The 26,906-nt window shown below is 33.8% G+C and overlaps 1 protein-coding gene across 1 annotated transcript in view; it reads left to right on the plus strand.

The window, feature by feature from the left end:
* The first annotated feature begins 352 nt into the window (after positions 1-352).
* Positions 353-26,906, plus strand: part of stol (voltage-dependent calcium channel subunit stolid) — a 239,983-nt gene continuing 213,429 nt past the window's right edge. Inside the window, exons 1-2 of the mRNA XM_089650724.1 lie at positions 353-412; positions 1,356-1,808. Coding sequence (XP_089506850.1) covers positions 1,660-1,808 — 149 coding nt within the window. The 5' untranslated portion in view covers positions 353-412; positions 1,356-1,659. The remainder of the gene's footprint in view (positions 413-1,355; positions 1,809-26,906) is intronic.

The raw sequence follows: 26,906 nt of genomic DNA on the forward strand, positions 1-26,906 counted from the left end.
TCGATAACAAGAACTGCGTTTGTATTTTCATCTGTGGACATCTATTACATCATGTATATACCTATCGCCAGCCTCGAGAAAGAAATTACACTCAATTCGCGTTTACTACAAAGCAGCGTCAGTGACAGCCGCAAACATAGGTCCCATTTCCCCCGACAGATGTCTCTGGCGGGGATTTCCACGCGACATTTTCCCGCCAAGAGCGGGCACAAGATGGCGGCCGCTCATGCGCGCCGTGACCTCCAGACGGACTGGAACTAGGTTTGGAAGACTCCCGCTCCCGAAGGATCGATAGCGGCCTTGTAGTAGCGGGAGGCATGCGCGCCTCCCTCGCGATTTCATCCAAATATGAGCGGTGCGTGGACGTAGGCAGACTGCTCGAACCCCCGCGAAAAGCGACCCCGACGAACATGTGAAAGAACATTTTATAAATTATTAATTAAAACATTCGAAAGTTTTGTTGTATTCGCTGTTATGTGTTACGGCTCGTCGGGTCTAGTGAAGGCATCAGCAGTTCGGCGGTGATACAGTGTAGAAGTGCATGTTGTTCACCGGGCTGGGTGTGGAGTACTACAAGGGTCGGGAGTACTCCGACTGCCCACGGGAACGTAACCTCACAACCCCGAGCGTACCCTTCACCGGCTATCGGCTATTGAGCTGTGGAATAACGTCATAAAACCCTTGTGCAACTCGGTTCATTAGCATTTATTAGCAGTCATTTGTGCACTTTCGAATTGTTTCAGCATTCTTGAATGTGCGCCAATTTGGAGTGTTGAATCAAAAGTCATCTTGGCGTTACTTTATTCAATCCCTCGATTGTTTGACAAAATCATCATTACTTTTAATGATGCTCGATGATAAATGACTGCAAACACATTTAAAGATTGCTTTTAAGATATATACAAATAATTATAACATCACACTACTTGTTATCGAGGTGAGGTCAAATGCAGTTACCGCAATCACCCAATTCTCAGTACTAAACTAAAATAGCAAATAAACTCTCTCTGGTGCGTGTTGTGTTAGATTCCTTCCTCGCTACAGGCAATACTATCCGATAAGCTTGCATTATATTCTCATTATAGTGAAATTAGTCTACACGTATCTTTTTACGATAATCAGTTCTTATTGAGTGTAAACACGAAACACGGAAAAACCAAAACTCCCCTTACAAAAGTTCGATATTTTGAAATTCTATCCTTTTTACAAAGCATTATTATTCCTATAAACATAGTTTATATAATATGCATTCTTAGCTAAGTGTAGTATAGGAATTACACTAGGTGTATTTTTAATTATGCTTATTCTAAATAGTATCAATAATATAATTAGGTTGTTCGTTTTCTTTTCGCCAGGTCACAGAATATGTAATATTAAATAAATCAAAACCCCGCAATAAACACTAAACGGACCTAAAATAACACTGCAATGAAATGTTTCAGTATTAGTAACATTATTCGATAAAAAATAGTTGCTACAAAAACCCCGTGAAAGAAAAAAAGGCAATAATCAACAAAAACTTGTATATTAAGTTAGTGCGTTAAGTAATAAAGACATGAATAGAGTATGCGGATTTGACTTATGGACGGTTGTGGCCCACTGAGTCACTAGTGTTGAGTGCAGTGAACAAGTTGAGCAGTGTTGTAGAGTGTTGGAGTGATGGAGCTCAGTGTCACGTGGTTGGGTCAGGGTAGAGACAGAGTTGGACCGAGAAGGGATACGATGGGCCTGTGCTTGAGGCTAGTCCTGCTGCTGGCCTTGTGCCTGACGGTGCGCGCTGACCAGGACGAGGATATACCGCATAACGAGTAAGTTATTACTATTCTTTTAACGTACAATTGTATCATGTCAGCGAAGAGGACTACGCGATGGAAATATGATTTGCGCCAACCTATATCAATGAATCGTCCATATTCGTGGACGATCTTCGTGAGGGGTGGAGAGTTCAGAGCCCGATGAAGGACAAACTACGACAACTAATACCTGTGTGAAGCTAATGTTAAAAGGACTGTCTCGACCCATCGTCTCGCAGCGCGTTGGGAGAGACTGATTCAAACGTCCGTCACTCCTGAACCCACACGGAGAAAAATAAGTATTACTGACAGCGGGGCCCTTTTTGATAAACTTTTAGTACTTTCATAATATATCGGGACACGTGCTCATGCAGCTGCGTTTGTCCTAATAATATACAATTACAAAATGCGAAAATATTATATAGAACACGTGTTCCAACTTCGCGACAAAACATTCGTGTTTTACTGAAAGTTTATTAGAAAACCTATTAATTCATTCGTTAAAGGCCTGCAATCCCCTTTATAACTTTTCCCATTTTATGACTTTCACAAATAGTGATATCATATTATCTCTATAGATAAATATAATATCTCTGTCCCACCCTGGTGAGCCAAGACCTGTCATAATGGAAGTATGTCAAAGCGTTTTTTTAAATGATTTTAGCCATCTTCTGTCAGCCAGGAAAATCAAGACCTTCTTTCTGTCCCACATTTTCATTGGTTGAACCCTGTTACTATTGGCTTCAAGCATTTGCGGCTCTTTTGGAGTCATGACTTAGAAAATATAGACGTATTTAGGTGTATAGCTCGATATAGACGTATTCAGGTGCATAGCTCGGTGTAGCTCGTATTGAGGTGTATAGCTCGATATAGACGTATTCAGGTGTATAGCTCGATAAAGACGTATTCAGGTATATAGCTCGATATAGACGTATTCAGGTGCATAGCTCGATATAGTCTCATTCAGATGTAAAGCTTTATATAGACGTATTCAGGTGTATAGCTTGATAGAATTAAATGCATCGAAGAGTAAAGAGCCAGCTAGACATTTTTTATAACCTTTAATTGCTGAAAAACAGAGTAAAAATTTAAAAAAAAATCCGAATGCAATATTAATTTTTTTTTGTTTCTATATGATGGAGACTCATCAGTTTCCTGCTTGTACTACGAATTTCCGGACACAGTATATACTACATGCATATCTGTTTTCCAGATTCGGACGTTATGAACTAACGTTTGAAATGCATTTCGTATTTGGCAATAAATGCATGTATTTTTATTTTTATCGTGGTTATGAATAGGGTCGGTGCATATGTATATATATTTTAAAATATTACAAAAGTTTATCTTATCCTGAAATCAGTGAAACTATACAAAAAAAGCATACTTCAATCAAAGAGCATTACAAATAAATATTTTGAATAGTAGCTAGTTATTAAATTGATAAAATTAAATTGCATCCACTTCCTTTGGAACCATTATATTCAATTTGGAAACCATTTATTGGATAACCAACACCCCAGCCATAGGTCACTCCAAGTCGTTCGCTACGTTTGGTGACTTAGCAGGGGTGCCCGGGTTCATGGGGTGAGGTTTGTATAGGTCTTGGCGGCGGATGCGTTTGTCCACCTACTGCGTGGCGAACCGGGAGAGATTTGTCGAGGGAGACCTTTTGACCTCTCTAGCCGGACTTACATATATTTCCCATCATACCTTTTTCCTTCCCAGAACTTCCTCTTCTTCATTTCAAAAAAAGACCCTCCATAAAGTATATCCATAGATGACATAGGCTTTGAGGGATTTTTTTTCCTCAAGGCCTCCTTTGTGGAGCTAATGTAAAAAAATAAATATATTATCAAGCCTTTTACCGCCCGCCATGCAGTATAACGATAAGACAGCGTACAGTTAAAAAAAAATAGTACCTACCCATAAATTTATATTTATCGACTGAATTATCCCTTAAATGCATGATTTATTAATTTTTCTGGAAAAAAAATAATACATGCATATGCAAGGAAATATAAAGAATTTTATTTTTTTGTAATTTTTTAATGATATTTGATTAAAAAAAAATTGTTGCAGGTTTACAACACCATGTATTTAATAAAAAATAATATGAACAATTTACGTATGAAAAAAAAATAAAAAACCTATAAAAATTTCTCAAAACTAATAAGTGTACCGGAAAAATACGAGTTATTACATTTAAGTATTGTATTATTGTATCTACTTACCTAAGAAAATCAAAATAATAACAGCAAAACAAAACTGTAACTCTAACCTCCAACCAATTTTCGAGAATCTTCACTTTGTTAAAGAAAAAGTGACATTTGACAAAAACTTTTGAAAAAAAGGTGATGCCACACAAAATATATTACCGTGGACTTGATAATTCTAAAACGTCATGCATTAAATATACACCAAAGAGTTAAAGGTGGTTTGAACGGTATGTTGCAGTTTTGCAACAGTATGCATTTAAGGGTTAAAAAAGAAATGGTCTGCCCCATAAATATTGAAAATCAGTGTGCTGATTATAATACAGGGTTTTCCAATAAGAGGTGTTATTTTGAATATCCTTTTATTTCGGTAGATGTTACTTTTGAAGCTGTCATTTTTTGACATTTGACAAGTAGAAACTACGCTTTTAATAAAAATGGAACGATACACGCTTCAACAACGCATTGAAATTATTAAAATTCACTTTAGCGAATGAAATGCAAATCATCTTGAGTGATGAGGCCCATTTCCACCTCGGTGGCTTCGTCAACAAGCAAAATTGTCGCATCTGGGGCTCGGAAAACCCAAAAGTCATTATTAAAAAGCCTCTTTATTTTCAACGTGTGACTGTTTGGTGCGGTTTATGGTCCGGCGGAGCATTGGACCTTACTTTTTCGAAAATGAGGCTGGAGCAACAGTTACGGTGAATGGATTGCGCTATCGAGAGATGATTAATGATTTTTCATGGCCGAAATTGGATGGTATTGATTTGGACAACGTTTATTTTCAACAAGACGGCGCGTTACGTGCCACACAAGCAACAAAACCATTGATATTCGATTGAATATCAAAATAACACATCTTATTGGAAAACCCTGTATATTATTTCTAATTTTTTTTAAAACTTCTAACGTTATGCAACTGTTTCAAATATTTAACCCTAACGTCCATGACCCAGTCAAGACGGAAGCAATGACAAAATACTTAAATAATTTTCACTTCTTATAAATAAACATGTCTCGCGTGACAGCTCCCCTTTACGATTGCGACAGTAAAAAAATCTCGTGGTAAGTAAAATGAAATAAGTTGTCTGCCGGCGTTATATTTACGGCTTGACAAGGATACCAGGAACCAGGAGGCCAGGAGAGGTGGGGAGGTAGTTCTAGGACTGGAGGGGAGGAAACGTTGTCTGGTGGTGTTTATGAGTGAAGGCAGACTATTGAATAAAGTGTACAAAGTGTCAAGGAGCATCGCGTGTAGAGGACAGCCTTTAGACTTCAGCCTTTAGCCACCCTTCCTATGGCGGTAGGGAACACTTTTAAGGCGATGCACTACGTCATGTAACATTTAAAATTGAGCCGCTATCAATAACAACCCTTACGTAGATGGCGATATGGCTTAAATTCCCGATTAACACCATCCGCCTGTTTTGATTTATGCAAGAAAAAAACATGGCCAAAAAGTGCCTTTTATTTTATTTTGTCGATGTTCAGGCATAAATATTTTTTTTTTTCGATCATTTTATAAATAACTTAATTTTCCACATTATACAATAAAATGATAATCGAAAATGGGTTTGTAAGTAGGAGATTTTGAACTTTTTTTTTTTTTTTGAAGCAGTTTTCATATTTTTTTTTATAGTGAATACCTCACAAGAGTCCCAACTGCTCCCGTCTGGAGCCAGTGAGACTATGGCATCCCCGATTGGGGGATGTTGTGAGGCTGAAGGTAAGTGGGGAAGGGAAAGAGGAAGGTGGGGAAGTACCTGGCTATTCAGATCTAGTCACTAAACACGGCTAAAGCCATTTGGAGCAACGTTTCAATTCTGAATGGTGGTCTTACACCAGGGCGATACTGGTAGTATCTTCCACTCTGGAACGTGCCGCAAATATACTATATATTATTTTAATTAATTAATTGTGAAATAACACAAATTAATCAAATAAAATTTATTTGCGCACGCCGGGTTCGAACCCGCGACCTTCGGAATGGCAGTCCAATGCGTTACCACTGGACTATGCCGGCCGTCAAACGCCATGCCTTATACATTATTTTTTTCTGGGCTTATAAAAAGACTTATCTAAAAAATACTCAAATTATTTCAAAGGCCAAGATGTATTCTACTCGCAGTATTTAATTGAAGCATCTGAAACATTTCTAGGCGACCAAATTTACAAACCAAAAACACATGATTTTGCATTACTACTTATGGCATGGCCTTAAAGCTACATTTATAAACAAGTAGTTCTGTTAACAGCAGATCAGTTTTTTTAACTAAGAAACCGCACAAGATTCCCAACCATCTATTGGGATGTGTTGTGAAGCCGAATGTAGTGGGGAGGGAAAGCAAATGGGGAAGATGAAGGTGGGGAAGTACCTCGCTATTCAGATCTGATCAAAGCCATTTCAAGCAACGTTTCAATTTCGAATGGTGGTCTTACACCAGGGCGATACTGAGAGTATGTTAAAATAAAATATAAATATACCTTATATTATTTAAATGATTAAATTTTGATATAACACTAATCAATCAAATAAAATTTACTTGCGCACGCCGGGATTTGAATCCGCGACCTTCGGCTTGCTAGTCGAGATCCTTACCCTTCGACTACGGAGGCCGTCGAAATACTAATTATTACTAATTTATTTTATTGTTTTAAATCAAAACCAAAATTTTCTCTGAAATCATAAGATTTGTAAGCAGGTACTTAAATGCCTTAACTTAAAGACACGACGATTTCACTTTTGAATATTCAACACGGCCACCATCTTGAAACTGAAACGGAACGTACAAACAAGACTACACTCAGACAATGGAACAAAACTCCACATTATTTTACTCCCACGTATTTTTGAATTGTTTTAAGATTTATTTTCATCATTTCGGTATACATAATAGAATGATGACATCATTTCGGCACACATAATAGAATGATGACATCATTTCGGCATACATAATAGAATGATGACATCATTTCGGCATACATAATAGAATGATGACATCATTTCAGCATACACAATAGAATGATGATATCATTTCGGCATACACAATAGAATGATGACATTCATATACGGACAAAAGAAACCTCCTGTGAAGCCAGGTAGTTAATTAGTTGAACTATCTGTTCATAAAACCCGCAATCGTACTCATAGTTTGGTGTTCAGTGAAAACAAAAATAACGTAGCAGTGGTCATCGTGTAACTTCGAATAAACTGCCCGTGAACACTGCATCACTGCGAGTGTGTGATTCACAATCAAACAAAAGAGGTATTTATAGGTAACACCAAAACCTTATAATAATAGTTCAACTCCAGTGAAATAGTGGCAATATCAAAAACTCTAGCCGCCAGAGGTGCTAATGTAGTATATTGACTATGAAATTCCTTTCAATGGTGGCAAATTGAACGTATTTAGTAGTTGCTGGCGGTGTTTCGCCCTTTTTAATTTGTATTTTGATCAATACTGATATAATATGTACAAAAATGTTCCAAAAAGTAGGTTCTACGTGAGCAGTTTACGGATGAAAAAATTACAAATAACAAAACACTTTTAGGTCGGATTCAGGATGACAAAAAACGTTGACAGGTTAGTTGGTTAAATATAATACGGTTTCGTTAAATCCCAGCAAATAAAAACAGATTGCATTCACCGGTTCGTCGATCACTAATGGAAAGCTACATGTATTTGACGGCCGGCATAGTCCAGTGGTAACGCATTGGACTGCCATTCCGAAGGTCGCGGGTTCGAACCCGGCGTGCGCAAATAAATTTTATTTGATTCATTTGTGTTATTTCACAATTAATTAATTAAAATAATATATAGTATATTTGCGGCACGTTCCAGAGTGGAAGATACTACCAGTATCGCCCTGGTGTAAGACCACCATTCAGAATTGAAACGTTGCTCCAAATGGCTTTAGCCGTGTTTAGTGACTAGATCTGAATAGCCAGGTACTTCCCCACCTTCCTCTTTCCCTTCCCCACTTACCTTCAGCCTCACAACATCCCCCAATTGGGCATGCCATAGTCTCACTGGCTCCAGACGGGAGCAGTTGGGACTCTTGTGAGGGATTCACTATAAAAAAATAAAAAAAAATAACGCATTTGATTGCTGAACCCGGAATTACCAACAATTTGAAGAGATTCCTAATAAATTAGCAATAGGCATTTAGTCATTGTCAAATGCGAAATTTACAAAGTATTTTTTTTTACATTTCTAAGCCATCAAAGACAAAGTTAAAAGCACTGGTAATACTTTTTACATATGAGCGTAACAAGCGGTAAAATCAAAAAATCGAAAATAAGGCGCACACCTCATTCCGCTGGGAGGCGCTAGTGTGACATATTTCTATCAGAATGTACGGGAAATGTCAGAAGTTGCAGGTGTTATTAATATTACGGGGTATTTGGGTTTGATGTCACCAACCATTGCCTAAAAATGTAATAACACTTTTTTTATAGGAAAATAGTACGCACTGGAATTTATTTTTAATTACAATGTCTAACGTTGGACCCTTGGAGGTAATATATTATACAGGTCCCTAACGCACCTCTTTTACACAACCTAACCTCACCTAACTTTACCAGACCCAACTCACCTCTCTTACACAATCTAACCTCACCTAACCTAACCAAACCTAACGCACCTCTCTTACACAACCTAACCTCACCTTACCTCAACAAACCTATCGCACCTCTCTTAAACAACCTTACCTCACCTAATCTAACCAAACCTAATGCACCTCTCTTAAACAACCTAACCTCAACTAACCTAACCAAACCCAAAGCACCTCTCTTACACAGCATAACCTTACCTAACCTAACCAAACCTAATGCACCTCTCTTGCACACACGGAGAAAAATTAGTGATTGAAACTCTTAAAATTATTGTTAACCGGTTAATAGCGGGATTGCAGGCCGTTTCCTGATAAAATTTTAGTAAATTCCTGACATAATATACACGCCAGATAATATGTAATGACGAAATATTAGGAATTTTGTGAACACATACTAAAAGTTTAACAGGAAGCCTATCAATTCATTCGTTAAGAGCCTGCAATCCCTTTTTCAACGGGATTACGAATAATTTGAAAAGATTCTTAATAAATTAGCAATACTCATTTTTCTCCATGCAGGATTTACCTGTACACTGATGCAGGCATTATTTTATGAAAATATCTTTTTTGCAAAAATTAAATATTATAAAAAATTGTTTTACAATATTTTATAGATAATTTTGCCATATTTTTTTACTATAAAAAATAGTTAAATAGTCAGTAATACAGATAAATAAAGTCTGTGAACGACTGAGATCTATTATTAGTAGATTATATAAATTAAAATTTTATGTTCCAATATGCACACTTCGAATAATTTATTTATCACTAGCTGAATCTATCATAAGGTATGGAATTACAGCTTGGGGATTTTCCTCTAAAACAAATATAAATCATGTTCAAGCAGTTCAAAATTCTCTTGTTAAATTATTAGCTCATAAAAGTTTATATGAACAAAGGCATAATGTTCCACACCTTTATCAAAATCTGAAAATCCTCTCGGTAAGAGCAATTATGTGGTATAAAATAATTTTTCAGCACATAAATAGCCCTATGTACATAAATAGACTGGAACACACTTACAATACTCGATTTACATTAAATGAAGGACTAATCGTACCAAAGCATGTAAACAAATATGGAAAAAGAACGCTAGACTACATGATACCAAATTGTTTAAATATGTTACCTGCAGAAATCAAAAAATGTACAAATATAAAAAGAAATTTTTTGTTGAAAAATTGGCTAGCTGAAAGAAATAGTTTGTACTAGACTCTAATACAAACTATTTCTAACTGCATACGCTTTAATTGTTTTTTGTTTTTATTTTTATTGTATTACACCTCTCATGATATGAATGTATACATTTGATATAATCTGTTTAAGTTAAAAGCACCCAATGACAAACTACTTTAAAGTAGTTTATTGGGACTTTTTGATTTTTGTATATTATTTTTGATATTTAATAAAAATAAAAAAAAAAGTTCTTTGTGTTAATTTTTTTTGTGTTTCATTTGTTGCCTCTTCGTATTTATTTAGCTTTTTCCAAGTGAAACTTTATTCTGGGATTGCTGGTTTTAAAATTTATTCAGAGAAAACGCACAAAAAAACTGTTTTACCTAACCTTGGGTGAGACACCCGAATAAATTTCTAAAATAATATAAATACGAAAATTATTTATGCCGTCCTGATTATAAAATCATAGTCATTTCACACGCAAAAGCCAAAGTAGGTACCCGCCGTCAAACGATGTTTCGTTTAACAATTATTGGCACCATCAAATCGTTTCCAATTATTTTATCGTCATTAGCTTTAATTATTGGTTAGGCGTCACGCTAATGGTTTTGTTAAAATATTATTATCATTCCATTATATTTACAGTTATGTGTTCGATTTTCGAAACTAAATTTTAAACGAAATAAAAAAAAATTATATGCCAACGAAACATGAAATAGAACAAAGCAGAAAAATAAAAAGGTAACTGTCTCAACTGGGAATTGATCGCAGGATCTGTCTCACCGGAACAACGCACCTAACCTAATCGTCATCACTTCGTTTTAACCACTTTTAATATTTAGATATAACCGACATAACAGGGTGTACTCAGAAATAAATTACAAATATGGACTTATAGATGTAGAGGGAGCAGAGGAGGAGGGGACAATTTTACAACGGGAACAAATTTAGCAGACAAATAGTACCTCGATAATTCTTATTTCATGGCAGTTTCCACTCAACCATCGCACTAGTCTCCAAGCCACCTAGCCGTCCCAGCGTGACCAGATTATAGTTCCACTTTACTGGCCAATCCAACCCCCCCTCCTTTCCTGCGGAGGTCTGTGGTCTGAATTCCCAAGTAGATACTTCCTGAAAGAGTCTGAAGTTTTTCCGCTATCGAGAATCAAGATTAGAGAATAAAACGCCTCAGATAACGGCAACTGTTTCAGGCGCTCAAATAACAAGAAGGCTTAATGGGCGTGTTGGAAAACAATAAATAAGTTGGTATGGATTACAGACTTATCGGATACCGATGGTGCTACGTGACCTTTACAACGGTGTTAAAGTAGGTAGTGGAAATGGAAATGTTGGGAATTGTTGAACATCAGAAAAAGAACTTGAATTTCTTTTGAAGATAGCTTGATATGAGAACGAAGTTTTCTATTTTGGAACAATTTATTAGTTCCCTCAAAAGAGCCCTGGAAAATGTTCTTAACTTTGATTTGACGCTGGAAACATATTTTACCTACTGTAATTTCAGTTGTACATCAAACCAAATACCTTGTGATATTGATAATACCTCCAACTTCTGAAATTTCCCATACATTCTGATGGGAACGTGCTTTACTAGAGTCCTTACAGCCTGAGTTGTGCGCCTTGGTTTTCTTTCGTTCATTTTAATGAACTTTATATTTTCTTTTGGTCATACATAAAAAATATTAAAGAGGCTTTTAACTCTGGCTTTGGTGATTTAGAAAGGTCAATAAATAAAACTATGTTATAGATATTTTAATAAATTATAATGTAATCAATAGATATTTGAATATATTATAATGTTTTCATAGATCTTTTAATATATAATGTATTCAATAGATATTTGAATATTATTTTTATAAGCAATAATTGTTCGCCTGAAACACTCATCCACATTGAAAAAATCTCCTGATAAAAAATACATGACGCCAACGGGACTCGAACCCGTGTCCATTCGATTTCCGGTCGAAAGCTCTGACCACTGAGCTATGGAGGCTTATCTCTTACCCGCAAAATTATTCAATATATGCTAGTGTTTCATTCAACAATTACTGCTTGTTACATTTTTTTCACCTGAGAACAACCAACTTTTATTTTATATGAGAAAGGCATTGTAAGTGCTAACTCTCTCACTAGATGGCGTTGAGACAAATTGTCTACATTTTTTAGGTGAAATACTTGAACTTGTCAAATATTAATTATTATTTTTTTGATAAATCAATGTTAAGACAAGATTTTATTTATGCATAGCACAAAGGATAACAATTATTTTTATAAGCAATAATTGTTCGCCTGAAACACTCATCCACATTGAAAAAATCTCCTGATAAAAAATACATGACGCCAACGGGACTCGAACCCGTGTCCATTCGATTTCCGGTCGAAAGCTCTGACCACTGAGCTATGGAGGCTTATCTCTTACCCGCGAAATTATTCAATATATGCTAGTGTTTCATTCAACAATTACTGCTTGTTACATTTTTTTCACCTGAGAACAACCAACTTTTATTTTATATGAGAAAGGCATTGTAATTGCTAACTCTCTCACTAGATGGCGTTGAGACAAATTGTCTACATTTTTTTAGGTGAAATACTTGAACTTGTCAAATATTAATTATTATTTTTTTGATAAATTAATGTTTTTAAGACAAGATTTTATTTATGCATAGCACAAAGGATAACAATTATTTTTATAAGCAATAATTGTTCGCCTGAAACACTCATCCACATTGAAAAAATCTCCTGACGTTGGCGTCATGTATTTTTTATCAGGAGATTTTTTCAATGTGGATGAGTGTTTCAGGCGAACAATTATTGCTTATAAAAATAATTGTTATCCTTTGTGCTATGCATAAATAAAATCTTGTCTTAAAAAAATTAATTTATCAAAAAAATAATAATTAATATTTGAATATATTATAATGTTTTTGTAGATATTTTAATATATGATAATGTATTCAATAGATATTTTAATATTTCAAAATGTACTCAATAGATATTTTTTTAAATTATAATGTAATCAATAGATATTTGAATATATTATAATGTTTTCATAGATATTTTAATATATTATAATGTATTTAATAGATATTTGAATAGATTATAATGTTTTTTGTAGATATTTTAATATATTATAATGTATTCGATAGATATTTTAATAAATTATAATGTATTCAATATATATTTTTATATATTATAATGTATTCAAAAGATATTTTAATAAATTATAATGTATTCAATAGATATTTTAATATATTATAAAGTATTCAATAGATATTTTAATAAATTATAATTTATTCAATAAAACACCTTTTCTGAATAAATTAAAAAAAAAATAATAATTGTATTGTTCGTAGTATATAGTTTTAATAAACTCATATTATATTTCGCAGTTAAGATTGTGTCACCCCAGCCAGGAGCACTCCTGTTCCGGTGGTGCGACCGTTACGCCAGGGGACACTGATTTGTTAGGACTTGCTTTAAGGATTGGAAGGAGGTTAGAGCTTAATCGACCGGTATACAGGCAACATAATAATCCGATATAAAAAGAGCACTAAATACTAAACAGTAGACGCGCCCAATTAAATTTAATTAAATAATTAAAATAGAAAATAAAACATTTTTTAACTTATTTCCACTTTTTTATTTTACCACTACCGGTTTCATCCTATTATGGACATCTTCAGGCTGGCAATTGAAATTCTTTTGTTACAGAATTTATACAAAATTAGGTACACAATGTCAAGGTAGGTACATCCATAATAGGATGAAACCGGTAGTGGTAAAATAAAAAAGTGGAAATAAGTTAAAAAATGTTTTATTTTCTATTTTAATAATATATAATTCCACCAAGTATAACAGTATAATAAATAAAGTCATTAATTAAATAACTTTAGTCCGCACCAAATAACTATAGACACAGGACCCACAGTAAGGAGGACTTAGAAACACCATCACTTGTATTAGGATATATTTTTTAAATGTCTTATTATAGGAAAAGTCACAAGAAGGAAATCAATTATTGGTTTTATTTTGCTTTATACTGCACAAACTGGCCAAATGTAAACTGTCTATTTCCCGAAAATGAATAAATATTGTATTTTTTTAAATGGCCCTCAATGGCGTCCCGCCTGGCAGATGTGAAACAACGAAATTAATTTTTATTGAAGGAAGTGAAAATGAACGTAAACAACTATTTATATTTTTTACAATTTTTTTTAAATATGCACATAGAATATACCATAAATTAAAAATTCGTCATCATTTAGTAAAGATCCATTGCCAATTTTAGTGAGAATAGAAGAAATTATATACCGCACAAAGTTTAGGCGCCCGAGTGGAAAGACCTGTCTCGTCAAGTAATGCTGGCTGAATAAAGCGTCGTCCAGTCTTGCATCGCTTGCCACGCAAGAGTCAGATTTAACTTTCTAGGCGAACCTAAAGATATTTCACGTCAAAAACTAGGTTCACGCGATGAATATGTGCAAGTAATAATAATGATCAAACCGTAAATTTACTTCAGTCACTTCGTCAAACATTTATCAGGAAGCAATCCTTTAAAAATCCACTAACTGCATTCCTTCCGTTGTAAAATATTTCAATGCAGCTCAATTTTCTTTCTAGTTAAAAAAAATAGACCGCGAGAAGTATAAAAGTTCCCCAGCAAAGTTTATAGTAGTTCACCTTGTTATCGGACTGGGGAACGGAAAACTTCCGGTAAAACTTTAATTATTTCCTGAACGCTACAATGGTAACTTCATCATGCGATGAGGAAAGACGACGGTGGAGCATTATTCAGCGAGGCTTACCTGGTCGATGTTGTTTAACAATGTTTCACTTAGCGATATTATACTCCACAGTTAATTTCGACCCTTGAATAAAGGACAAACACGAAATATTGGTAAAAATTTTCAAACATTTTGTCACTGGTTGGGACATTTCTTCTATTTATGATAAGAGGGCTTCTTGTTTGTTACAAAAAAAGATTTGTAACAAGATATGTGGATCTTTTTTATTTTTTATATCTATGGTTTCGATGTGTGGCACCTTCAGAATTTACGCATTGCATGATGCGTTGGTTAGATTACCAACCCTGGAATTTCTTGAGACATCGGTTTCCACACAAATCTCAAAACCTGAGGAGTTCAAATAGAAGCAGCGTTTTATTCCTTGTTCAACAGTCCAGAGCATAAATAAACTTCGGACTTTTTGTATGAAGCAAATTGGTACTAAAAAACTACAGATATGCCAATATATAGACAATAAAGTTCTCATTCGGAGCCTACTTATTATATACAGGTACACTAATGAAAAACTCTGAAAGTTTATTCCATAGATTTTCAGAGTTTCTCATTGGTGGATACAGTTAGGTAATCATATGACGTCACAATATTTCGGTTCCAATTTTCTATCGTAGTTATACCCCCCTGGCCCAGAGCAGTGGGCATCCTTTCCAATGGTGATCGATGGATCCGCTCTTCAAAAAGACCTAATCTTTTGTCTTGAGGACAATATTATCAGGGCAATTCTAGAACTGACAAGAAGATTTTTTGTTACATTTCAAGCCCAGATGAGTTGCTGTTACGAGCTTTCTTCAACCGTGCTGCAATCGGCATCACATTCAATTTTTAAGCAAGCCCCAGACAGTTTAATTTAGGACGTAATTCTGATTGAATATAATTCTTAAATGCGTGATTCATTTCTTTTATAAAAAACCCATCCTTTACAGACTTGACCTAATCCCGCGGTATCGTGCTTTACAAAATACGTGTAGTATTTTGTTACCATCAGATCTGGTTTCGATCAACACTTCTAGAATATTTATTTTTAATGAACAAAATCATAACCAAATTCAAAATCAAAACCTGAAGAATTCAGTAAATACAGTACTTAACTAACTAGACATCACGCCGTTTCTCAGCAGAAGTAGGCAGAGAGGACGCACCGCCAAACAACTCTTTCAAGTCTTTCAAATTCAAAATTCAAAAAAATATTTATTGCACAAAAATACAGAGTACAAAGGGTATAGCTTGTAGGTTACATCCTATTTTTTCCAGCTAACCCAACAAATACAAATTATATTACATAACCCAACAATTACATGTTATGAGGTATTTAGTTTATGTAAGGTATTTATTTAAGGTGTAGTGACATTTGTTTAAAAGAAATGTTTTTAGCTTAAATTTGTTTGATGCTCGTGGAAGGTTGTTATATACTTTAATGGCCATGTAGTGTGTTCCTTTTTGAAATATGGTTTTTATTTTTTTTAATGATAAACTAAGGTTTATAAGACAAGGTTTTATGCATGGCATAAAGGATAACAAATAATTATAGCCAATAATTAGTCATCCGAAATAATAATAAAAATTGAAAATATCTCCCGAGTAAAAATAAATGTCGCCAACGGGAATTGAACCCGTGCCTTCTGATGTCCAGTCACGTGCTCTGAAACCACTGAGCTATGTCGGCTTATTTCCAACCCGCCAAATGATTCAATATGTACTAGTACCTCAATCAACAATTACTGCTTATTATATATTTTCACCTGTAAACAACCAACTTTATTTTTGTAGGAAATGCTTTGTTAGTGCTAAATTTCTCACTAGATGGCGTCGAGGCATATGATATCTTCATTTATTGGAGATATATTTTGGACTTGTCAAATATTATTATTTTTTTTAATGATAAACCAACGTTTATAAGACAAGGTTTTATGCATAGATTTGGAGGAGGTGAGGAGAGGAAGTTGAAGAAATACCTGGATATTCAGATCTGGTCACCAAACATGGCTAAAGCCATTTCAAGCAAAGTTTCAATTCTGAATAGTGGTCTTACGCCAGGGCTGATAGTATTTTTTACTGTGCTGAAAGTATAAAACCTGTTATTTTAAATTAATGAATTGTGAATTAACACATATTTATCAAATAAAATTTTCTTTCGTACTCCGGGATTGAACCCGCGACCTTCTTTTGACATGATTTTAGAAGTAAAAAAGATAAATGACTTTATTAAAAATTCTAATGTTTCAAGGTAGTTTTTAATTAAAAAAAGATGAATTGAAAAATAAATATTATTTGATAGATTGAATTTCGAAAAAAGTTTTTCATATTTTTTACATCCACCATCATGTGGAATCACCCCCGGAAGTTAGGCCACTTTACCCCCGGACACCCTGTACATTTTACATAAGAAAATATTTTTGATCACATTACCAGGAATAATCTTTTGTTGAAAATGCGTTTAACTTTGATCAGGATTGCTTCTCCGGCTTGTATTTCCGAAGCTTTTGATCTTGACAAGTATTTCCTCTCCTGTGAGACGGTTTTCTTTTCCCCCATTACGGAGACGGAAAAGGGAGTATTTTCTTTGAACCTCTCGTGACATTAAAATTCATAAATATAAAAAAGAAACTTAATTTGAAATGGCAAAATAATGAAAACACGTTTTGAAGCGCCGCGCCGTTTTGAATGATGTTACTGTTCCTGTGGATGTTATGTACTTATATACTTCTTAAATTAATTTATATTATTTTTTTTCCGACTTTATGTCCGGGTTAAATCTTCCCCACAGTAAAAACTAAACCCTTCCACACACTTTTCCACAAATGCTGATATGAATGATTCTGAAATGGAAAAAAATTCTTTTGCATCTGGGAATTGAGCCCAGGACCTCGATCTTGCCACTAGCTAATTCGACCATATCAACTACTGCCATTTTTAACTATATTCGACACACATTCGCTGCCAGGAGTTTTTGTTATAGTTAAAATTACACGTGATTGGTCCGCCTATGGGAGTGATTGGCACTGAACCGGTTAAGAGCAACCGACATTATCTTCATTTTGTTAACGAATATTTGTTGGCTGCTATTTTTATGTATGAATGCAAGATTCAACCCAAATTAAATTTTAATCAAGATAGTGTCTTGGATAAACATATAATTTTTTCTATTTTAAAATGCGACATCTATTGACTTTTCATAAGTCTAGAATGAATATTATTTTTTTTTATAATGGAATAAATTACCGAGAAAAACCTCAAATTGCAATATTTAATCGTTGAAAACAATAATAACTACTGTCAAACGAAAAACGTGAAACAGAAAAGAGAGAAAAATAATAGTCGCGTTTGGGAATTAAACTAAGGACTTCTGCCTTGCCGGGGCATTGCTTTGATCACTGAGCTAATTGGATTATACCAAACTTTGTAATTTTTAACTTCGATAATATTTTATGTAATATTATTACTTAGTCACGTTTCTTTTGATTATTATGTTTTAGATCTGTTTTATTAGGTAAATATATAATTATAAGCAATATTAATCATTATTCCGTCTCCTGAAATATTAATACAAATTGAAAATATCTCCCGAGTAAAAATAAATGCCGCCAACGGGAATTGAACCCGTGCCTTCTGATGTCCGGTCCGGTGCTCTGTAACCACTGAGCTATGTCGGCTTATTTCCAACCCGCCAAATGATTCAATACTAGTACTAGTACTAGTACCTCAATCATCAATTACCTCTTATTATATTTGTTCCACCTGTAAACAACCAACTTTATTTTTGTAGGAAATGCTTTGTTAGTGCTAAATTTCTCCCTAGATGGTGTCGAGACATATGATATCTTCATTTATTGGTGAAATATTTTTGACTTGTCAAATATTATTATTTTTTTTGTCAAATATTTTTATTTTCAATTTGTATTAATATTTCAGCAGACTAATTATTGCTTAAAATTATTTGTTATCCTTTGTGCTATGCATAAAACCTTGTCTTATAAACATTAGTTTATCATTCAAAATAAGGTAAATATATTTTTTCACAGATAATTTACTAAGCCTGTGGAGCTGCGGCGATTTAAATACAAGAATAAAAAATGTGACCTGGTTTTCCTGGGGATTGCTGTTATTTATGTCCGCGGAAATCATTTCTCACTTCTGAGGAACAGCAACCATTAATGCAGGTCATAATAAATTGATCCGATAGCCGTCTTTTCCTTGAAATTATGCTGTCACATAAATGAGAAAAAATACTTATTAATGTTGAGGCTTTCCAAGCATTTTAATAAACCTTAAATGCAAATTTTGCAAATAGATTAATTGTATATAAATTAGACTACAAGTACTGCAAGCTGGAGGTTGCGGGTTCAAATCCCAGCGTGCACAATAAAATTTTATTTAACTAATTTGCTAAACAAATTTAACGTAAATAATTGGTTTTATGTCACTTTATTAATATATTTTATTTTCTACCGGTTTCGGTACCTCCGTACCATCATCAGGACCGTTATAAAATATATGCTATTAAATACAGAATTACACATATAATCAAAAAAAAGAGACAGTATACTAGAGTGGGATATCGCCTCAGTTGTGGGAGAGAGGTGGGGGAGGGGAACGTGGGATAAGTGAAGTAATGGGGAACATACTTAGAATTGGGCTGACAGTTAAATTTAATTGGTTATTAATTGAATTTACCGATTTTTTATTTTCCAAAGCTTCTAAATTATCTAGTTTTAAACCAATTCCATTTTTGTGTAGAACTTTAATTCTTGTATCGCGGTTAAAAGTATGATCTTTATTAAAATTAATTAAAATTCTTTCTTTCTTTTAAAATGAATCCAAACATACACGGATAATATCTAATTTATACATTTTTATACAAATTATTGGTAAACACGGGATTGCAGGCCGTTTCCTATATTAAATATACTAAATTATAAACTTTTAGTTGATTCCTAATACATCGGAACACGTGTTCATGCACCTGCACTTGCCTTGATAATATATAATGCGAAAATATTATAATTTTGATTAACACTTGTGAAATACATCCTTATTTTACTAAAAGTTTATCACGAAACCTATTAATTCATTCTTTAAGTGCCTGCAATCTCGTTTTTAAACGGATTACGAATAATTTGAAGAGATTCTTTATAAATTAGCAACAATCATTTTTCTGCTTGTAAACCCTGCTCGAAAGGTTTTTCAAACCCTTTAGTAACGAGTTTTCTATGTGACGTAAATTCACCAGCTTCCCTCTTATACCACGATTTTCCAGACGCTTTTAGTTTACATACATCAGGGTACATACATCACACATACATCACTAGATCATATTGGCTGACTTTTGGGGTGTTGAACTGTTCCCCCGTTTTTGGGTGAGCTTATCGGAGAGCAGTGTGCATCATTAAATCAAATTATTGTAATAATGCTTATTCTAGCATCAGAGATACAGTCAATCTTTGTTATATTGGTCGCTTCTTGGAAATTCTCTTCACAGAAATATACCAGGAAGGTTTGGATTACAATTACAACAAAGGGTAACCCGTCGTTTACGCTAAATTAATTTATGAATAAATAATTAATGTCTGATGTTTGTTAATAGACAATGTAAATCTGTCCGATACGTTGGCCCAAGAATGAAGAGAACGATAGCACCTAACCCCACATTCCTACTCATATTTAAACTAAAACAAAGGTTTGTGTTTAGTGTTTTTGCGTGGAAATTCTTGTGAAACGAACGTTCGCCAAAATCCATGATTTGATCAAAGAAAGACCAGACAAATTGTTAGTATTTCTTTATTTATTAAAAAATACAAAATAATTTTGTTTACATCACTTTTATTTATATACACCTTCTGCATGTTTCATGAACGATGTTCACATCATCAGGATTAAGGCGATGCACTACGTCGTGTAATATTTTGAATCGAGCCGCCATCCTCACTTAGATGGCGATAAGGCTTAAATTCCCGCTTAACACCATCCAGCTGTTTTGATTTAGGCAAGAAAAAAACATGGCCAAAAAGTGCCGTTTATTTTATTTTGTGGATGTTCAGGCATAAATATTTAAATGTTTTCCGGTCATTTTATAAATAACTTAATTTGCCACATTATACAATAAAACCATAACCGAAAATGGGTTCGTAAGTAGGAAATTTTGAAATTTAGCAGTTATCATAGGCCTAATAAATTATTTTTTTATGGGCTTATAAAAAGATACTCGATCATTTCAAAGGCCAAGATGTATTATACTCGCGGTATTTATTTAAAGCATCTGAAACATTTCTAAGCCACCAAATTTTCAAACCAAAAACACATGATTTTGCATTACTACGTAATGCATCGCCTTAAATGTACACATCAAAATGAAATGTGTACATTTAATCCTGATGAGGTGAACATCGTTCAGAAAACACGTAGGAGGTGTGTATAAATAAAAGTAAACAAAGTTATTTGTATTTTTAATAATTAAATAATGAAATCAGAAAGTCATAAGGTTAATGAAGATTTTTTCTTCGAAAAATAAGTATTTCTGTGTTGTTTTTGGCATTAACTCCACTCTATGTTATATTTGGGCATGATGCATGATGCAGTATGGAATGTCTTTGCAAAGAGAGGAAGGAGAGATCCATATTGTAGAAGGCGTGACACACAGAGACCGGCAAATCCTGCCTAATAAAACCTACCAAAACCTCAAGTAGTAGAAACGATCCGTTCTCATGTGATAAATGTGTACAAATGTTGGGTGCGTATAATTTGGTTCCCGACTACGCGCTGATGCCGAAGGGATTAACGTCGCTAATTCCGTCGAGTATCTTCCATTGAAATACCGATAGAAAAAGACCAGCATGGTTACATGGTATTTTAAAAAATAACAAGTAAACCATTCAATAAAAGTATATTAATTTCAAAAGCTTTTAAAGTTCTTAAGCCATAACACGTCAATGGAGTTCCCAATTTACGTGAAGCGATCAATGATTTTACGTTTTGTTTAAAGAACTGAAGCTTTCAAATGACCAACTCGTGTGGGCCGATTAACTCGCTACTCCCACGTACTACGGGGTAGACTGGTTCAAATATTTACCTTGCTCTTACGTAGCCAGCGTCTGTTTACTTCATTGTTGTGACGTCAACATTCAATAGCATTATAAACTGTGGATCGATTTTTAGAAGTATACGAGTATACACGATTGTATTACTAATATTTTAGTACGCTCGGTTCCTTCTCCCCATTTCCAAAATCCAACTGATGGACTATACGGATTGTACTTACTGTGGTCTGGAGGAGAGAATATTATATATAATTTCATTTATTTTATGGTTCCACGACGGGCTCCGTAGTAAGAGTTCAAAACGAAGAAGAAGATGTTTTGAAAGGGAGATATGAAGATAAGAATGTTAGAGGGAGTGCGCTAATATAAAATACGACAATAAAATACGAATCGTTCATAATAGAGCAAAAATCTGTCGACACATGCTTAAGTTGCATATAAAGATACTCTGCTATTTTTTACATACATATAGCAATTTTTTTCTTATAATTATAGTTTATCTAGGTAAATCTGTCAAAAAATTGAAGAAAACAAATACAAATTTAAAATAAAGATCGAATTTAGAGACCTATCGTTATCGTTTATCGTTCGTCTGAGTTCATCGAACTTTGATAATTTTACGCAGTACGCGGGAATACAATTTCAAATCACGCGTGCACCCATTCACCGACAACCGAAATTAGTATGTTCAAATAATTCTTATTTTCCTTTCTCCGTTATAAATTTGCATCGATGACAATCAACCAATATTATAAGAACATTTTTTTTAATCCCGAACATGAGTTGAATATTACGTAATGTTAGCCAAACCAAAGGAGTCAACTCCCCTATTTTTATTTTTTTTCTGTGACTATATAAAACATTGTAAACAACAAATATTATTGTGAATTTATGTATGGTAATTTTATGTCTTAGACTTCCTCACTAGGGTGTCCTGTGCTGCACGGAGAAAAATGTGAACGGTTTTTTTTAATCGAGATTTTGCTAAAAATGTGACTTCATGACAATTTCCTAGTAAAATATTAGCCATTCAGAATATATCTGAATACGTGTTCACGCAGGTGTCCTTGCCCGAATAAATGTAATGGGCGAGATGTGAAAATATTATTATTTTGAAGAACACGTGTCCCGATTTCATAAATAATAAAGAATAACACCCTTCGAAAAATCAAGGGATAAAATAAATTTGTAGGATTTGTGAAACTGAAAGGATTTAAAAGAAAAATGTTAGATCGCTGCCTTTAAAAGAATTGCACCTACCGAACTGAGACTTGAAAAATTACGACATCTATCGAATAATATTATAATAATACAAGACATGTAATGCTACGTATACATACGCCGAACTGCCGAACAGAACCTCAACTTATGGGAAAGTAACGAAGCAACCGCGAATGGCGCGAAACGCCGCTTGCAGTTGGTTCGTTACTTTCCCGTAGTTTTGTGGCTTGGTTCGCAAATGTATACGTACCACTATATTCATACTAATCGAACAAAAAATGTAGCACCACTTATGAAAAGGATAGACATTCAAATAATATGTGCATGAAAAGGCCGCTAAAGTATGTCCACTGGATCTAGTTCAATGAAACCAAATATTAACTACCAATATTACTTAAACTCAAACTCCCGTAAAATATTGGCAATAGAAACAACGCTTGCCAATAATCGAATGAAAAGAACTACTCATTAGAAAAATTATCTTTAAATTAGCTTAAAATAATTCCATAATCTAACCAAACAAATTAGCTAACTCTAACATACACCTAAAAACTTAGCTCACTCTAACATATACCTAAAAACTTAGCTAACTCTAACATACACCTAAAAACTTAGCTCACTCTAACATACACCTAAAAACTTAGCTCACTCTAACATACACCTAAAAACTTAGCTAACTCTAACATACACCTAAAAACTTAGCTAACTCTATCATACACCTAAAAACATAGCAACTCTAACATACACCCTAAAACTTAGCTAACTCTAACATACACCTAAAAACTTAGCTAACTCTAACATACACCCTAAAACTTAGCTAACTCTAACATACACCTAAAAACTTAGCTAACTCTAACATACACCTAAAAGCTTAGCTAACTCTAACATACACCTAAAAGCTTAGCTAACTCTAACATACACCTAAAAACTTACCCAGAAAGGAATTTTACAAATTAGCCTGATCTTTACACGACATAGACGAGTATAAATAAAAATGTAAATGTTCGCTTGTTCAAAATCTTAAATATCTGAAAATACTTCACCGATTGCTTTAAAGTTTTGACATTGCATTCAGATACGCGTTTTTATATACCTCTAATATATAGATTTCACATGTGACAGGTAAAAACATGATTTAAAAAAAAAAAAAAAACAAGGGCCATCTGTTGGACGTAAAAGCAACAGGAGCTACTGTTTACCTATCTGCACAGACGGACTGAGCCATAACAACGCGTGGCGGGGTACAGATAGTTGTAAATAAAAACAAATTGTAGTAGTCACCATTTTCCTGTAAAGAAGTGTTATTTTTGGGCAATGATTAGAGACATTAAATACTCCATAGTATTAATAACACGTCCAACTCAAGTGAAAAAGTGGCAATATCTATACTGATGTTGACATTCCTTTCAATGGGGGCAAATTGAATCATTTAGTACTTCGTGGCGGTGTTTCGCGCTCTCTAATTTGTATGTTGATCAATATTGATAAAAATATGTATGAAAATGTTCCACAAGGAAGATTCCATGTGTACAGTTTACGGATGTTATAGTTACAAACAACAAACCACTCCCAAGTCGTTTTTTGGAATGTCAAAAAAGGTCGACAAACAAAATATATTCAAACGCATGAAAGAAAACCAAGGCGCACAACTCACGCCGCTAGAAGGCGCTAGTTTAGCATGTTGCCATCAGAATATATGAGAAAAGTCAGAAGTTAGGGGTATTATTAATGTTATGGGGTATTTGATGAAATCTATTAAATCTTTCAAAGATTAGAACAAAATAAATACGCACTTCGAATAAAGAATTAGACATTAATTCATAAAATAATTTTGAATAAAGATTTAGACAGTAATTCTTAAAATTATTTTGAATAAAGAATTAGACATTTATTCATAAAATAATTTTGAATAAAGAATTAGACATCAATTATTAAAATATTTTCGAATAAAGAATTAGACATTAATTCATAAAATATTTTTGAATAAAGATTAGACATTAATTCATAAAATAATTTTCAATACAGAATTAAACATTAATTCATAAAAAAATATTGAATAAAGAATTAAACATTAATTCATAAAATAATTTTGGTAGGTACCTACTTTATCGCTGGTTTGATATATAATAATTAGTTCCAATTTTTAAAATTAGTTGAATTTGAGCAGTGTAATGCACTGAGCAGGAATTTTTACATTATTTAATCATGCGCCAACAACCCAAATTAGTATGTTTTATAATATTATGTAAACAGTAACACATAATAAATTCATCGTGCCATTCTTTTCCATTATTGTGGTTAGCATAATTATGTAATTTAATTGTAGCGGTGGGGGTGGGGGCAATGACAGCATTCCTAGAATATCTAAGCGGTATGGCACGACGTAACTGCGAACACCATTTATAGTTTTCTGTTCATGTCTCGTACACGGAATATCGATTATTGGTATTTTAAGTACCAACAATTATATAATGTATTATTGTAATCGGTTTTGATTTGTGTAAAAGTCGTGTGGATTGGTACAATAGATATCCAAAGAGGTGAGATATTCTTGTCTCATGTGGTGGCAAGAAACAAATTAATAATATATACTATTTGAATATCGTAATAATAGCGAAACAAAGTTTTCTATGTTTCTATGTTCAAAGTTTTTCAAATATCGGTTCAAAGATCTAGGCAATCGTATCGATGCGTACTAATTAATTCAACTAGTACTACGCCTGCGTTTGGCTCGCCACTCTCTGATCAAACGAAATACAAAAATCTACTGTGTTTGTTTGATAACCTTATAAATGTTCTGCCTTTATTTTAAAGGATTTCAAATTTCAAGTTGTTTTAGTTTATTTTTACGACAGATTGATTAGTCGTCTCAGAACAACAAGATTTCAACAAGAGGAAATGAGCTTTAAAGAATGATACTTTAAGCTCATTTTCGCAGGACAGCACATCGTCAGATGAATCTTTCTTGTTGTGAGGGAATATTTCGACATTTCAAACTTTTTTTTATTTTTAAAATAATATTTTAAGCTAGCGAATGGGGTAGGCTCCGATTAAGAATTATATTGTCTATGGTTGCGTATTTTTTTTAGTTTCCTCTATCCTCGTCGATGGTGTGTGACGTACTTTTTGCGTACGCATAACATGTCTTAAATATTGGCGTATCTATGGTTAAATTTAGGACCAATTTGCTCAGTACAAAAAGCCCGAAGATACTGATCTAGTGAGTGGTTTATTTATTGTTCAGATCCAACACCATATTGTGACGAAATGTAAAAATATTCGGATTTTCATGAACACGTTTTTTGACATCGTGGTAATATATTAGTAATTGACTAAAAGAGGAATCCTTTTAATACATTCGTAATTCCTGCAATGATCTAATGATTCTTGATAAATTAGCAAACACATTTTTGTCCGTGTGGTGGAAGTTCTGTGTGGTGCAAAGAAAATTTAAAGAATGATGGAAATCATTGGTTTTTATTACTCTTTTCCCGCGTGGTTAAAAGCCAACGCGGTGTAACACGACTACCCATTAAGTTGATATAACTTTTCCTCTTGTTTTCTCGTGTGGTCTAAAGCCCTTGTGATACAGAGAGACAATGTTGATATATTTTTATAGCGTCTTCTAATCTCCTATGTTGGAAACTCAGTGTGGTGCAATGCGACTTTAGAATGTTAATGTAAAAAAAATATTCAATTATATTATCTGATGCGTTGAAAGCTTGCTTGAAAGTGTGACTCTAAAACAAATATTTAGATATTAATTATTATTTAAGTCTAATTTGTAGAACGACATTTTATTTTAAGTTTTGCTTGTCTATTTGTGGTGTAATTCTCTTCTTAATTTGCAACATGATTATTTTGAAGTTTAAATTTATTTTGTTACGGGAGTGAACTCGTACTAAAATGCTCGCCTCGCCTAGCATCGGCTGTACTCGAAACCATTCGGGTATGGTCGACATGTTGTCTCGGTCATGTGGCGTTACTACTGCCACCTATGGAGGCATCTTAAAAGTATACGTATAAACTATA

Source organism: Hesperophylax consimilis, chromosome 3, assembly GCF_061612785.1.
Source record: "Hesperophylax consimilis isolate HC1 chromosome 3, BYU_Hcon_1.0, whole genome shotgun sequence".
NCBI lineage: Eukaryota > Metazoa > Arthropoda > Insecta > Trichoptera > Limnephilidae > Hesperophylax > Hesperophylax consimilis.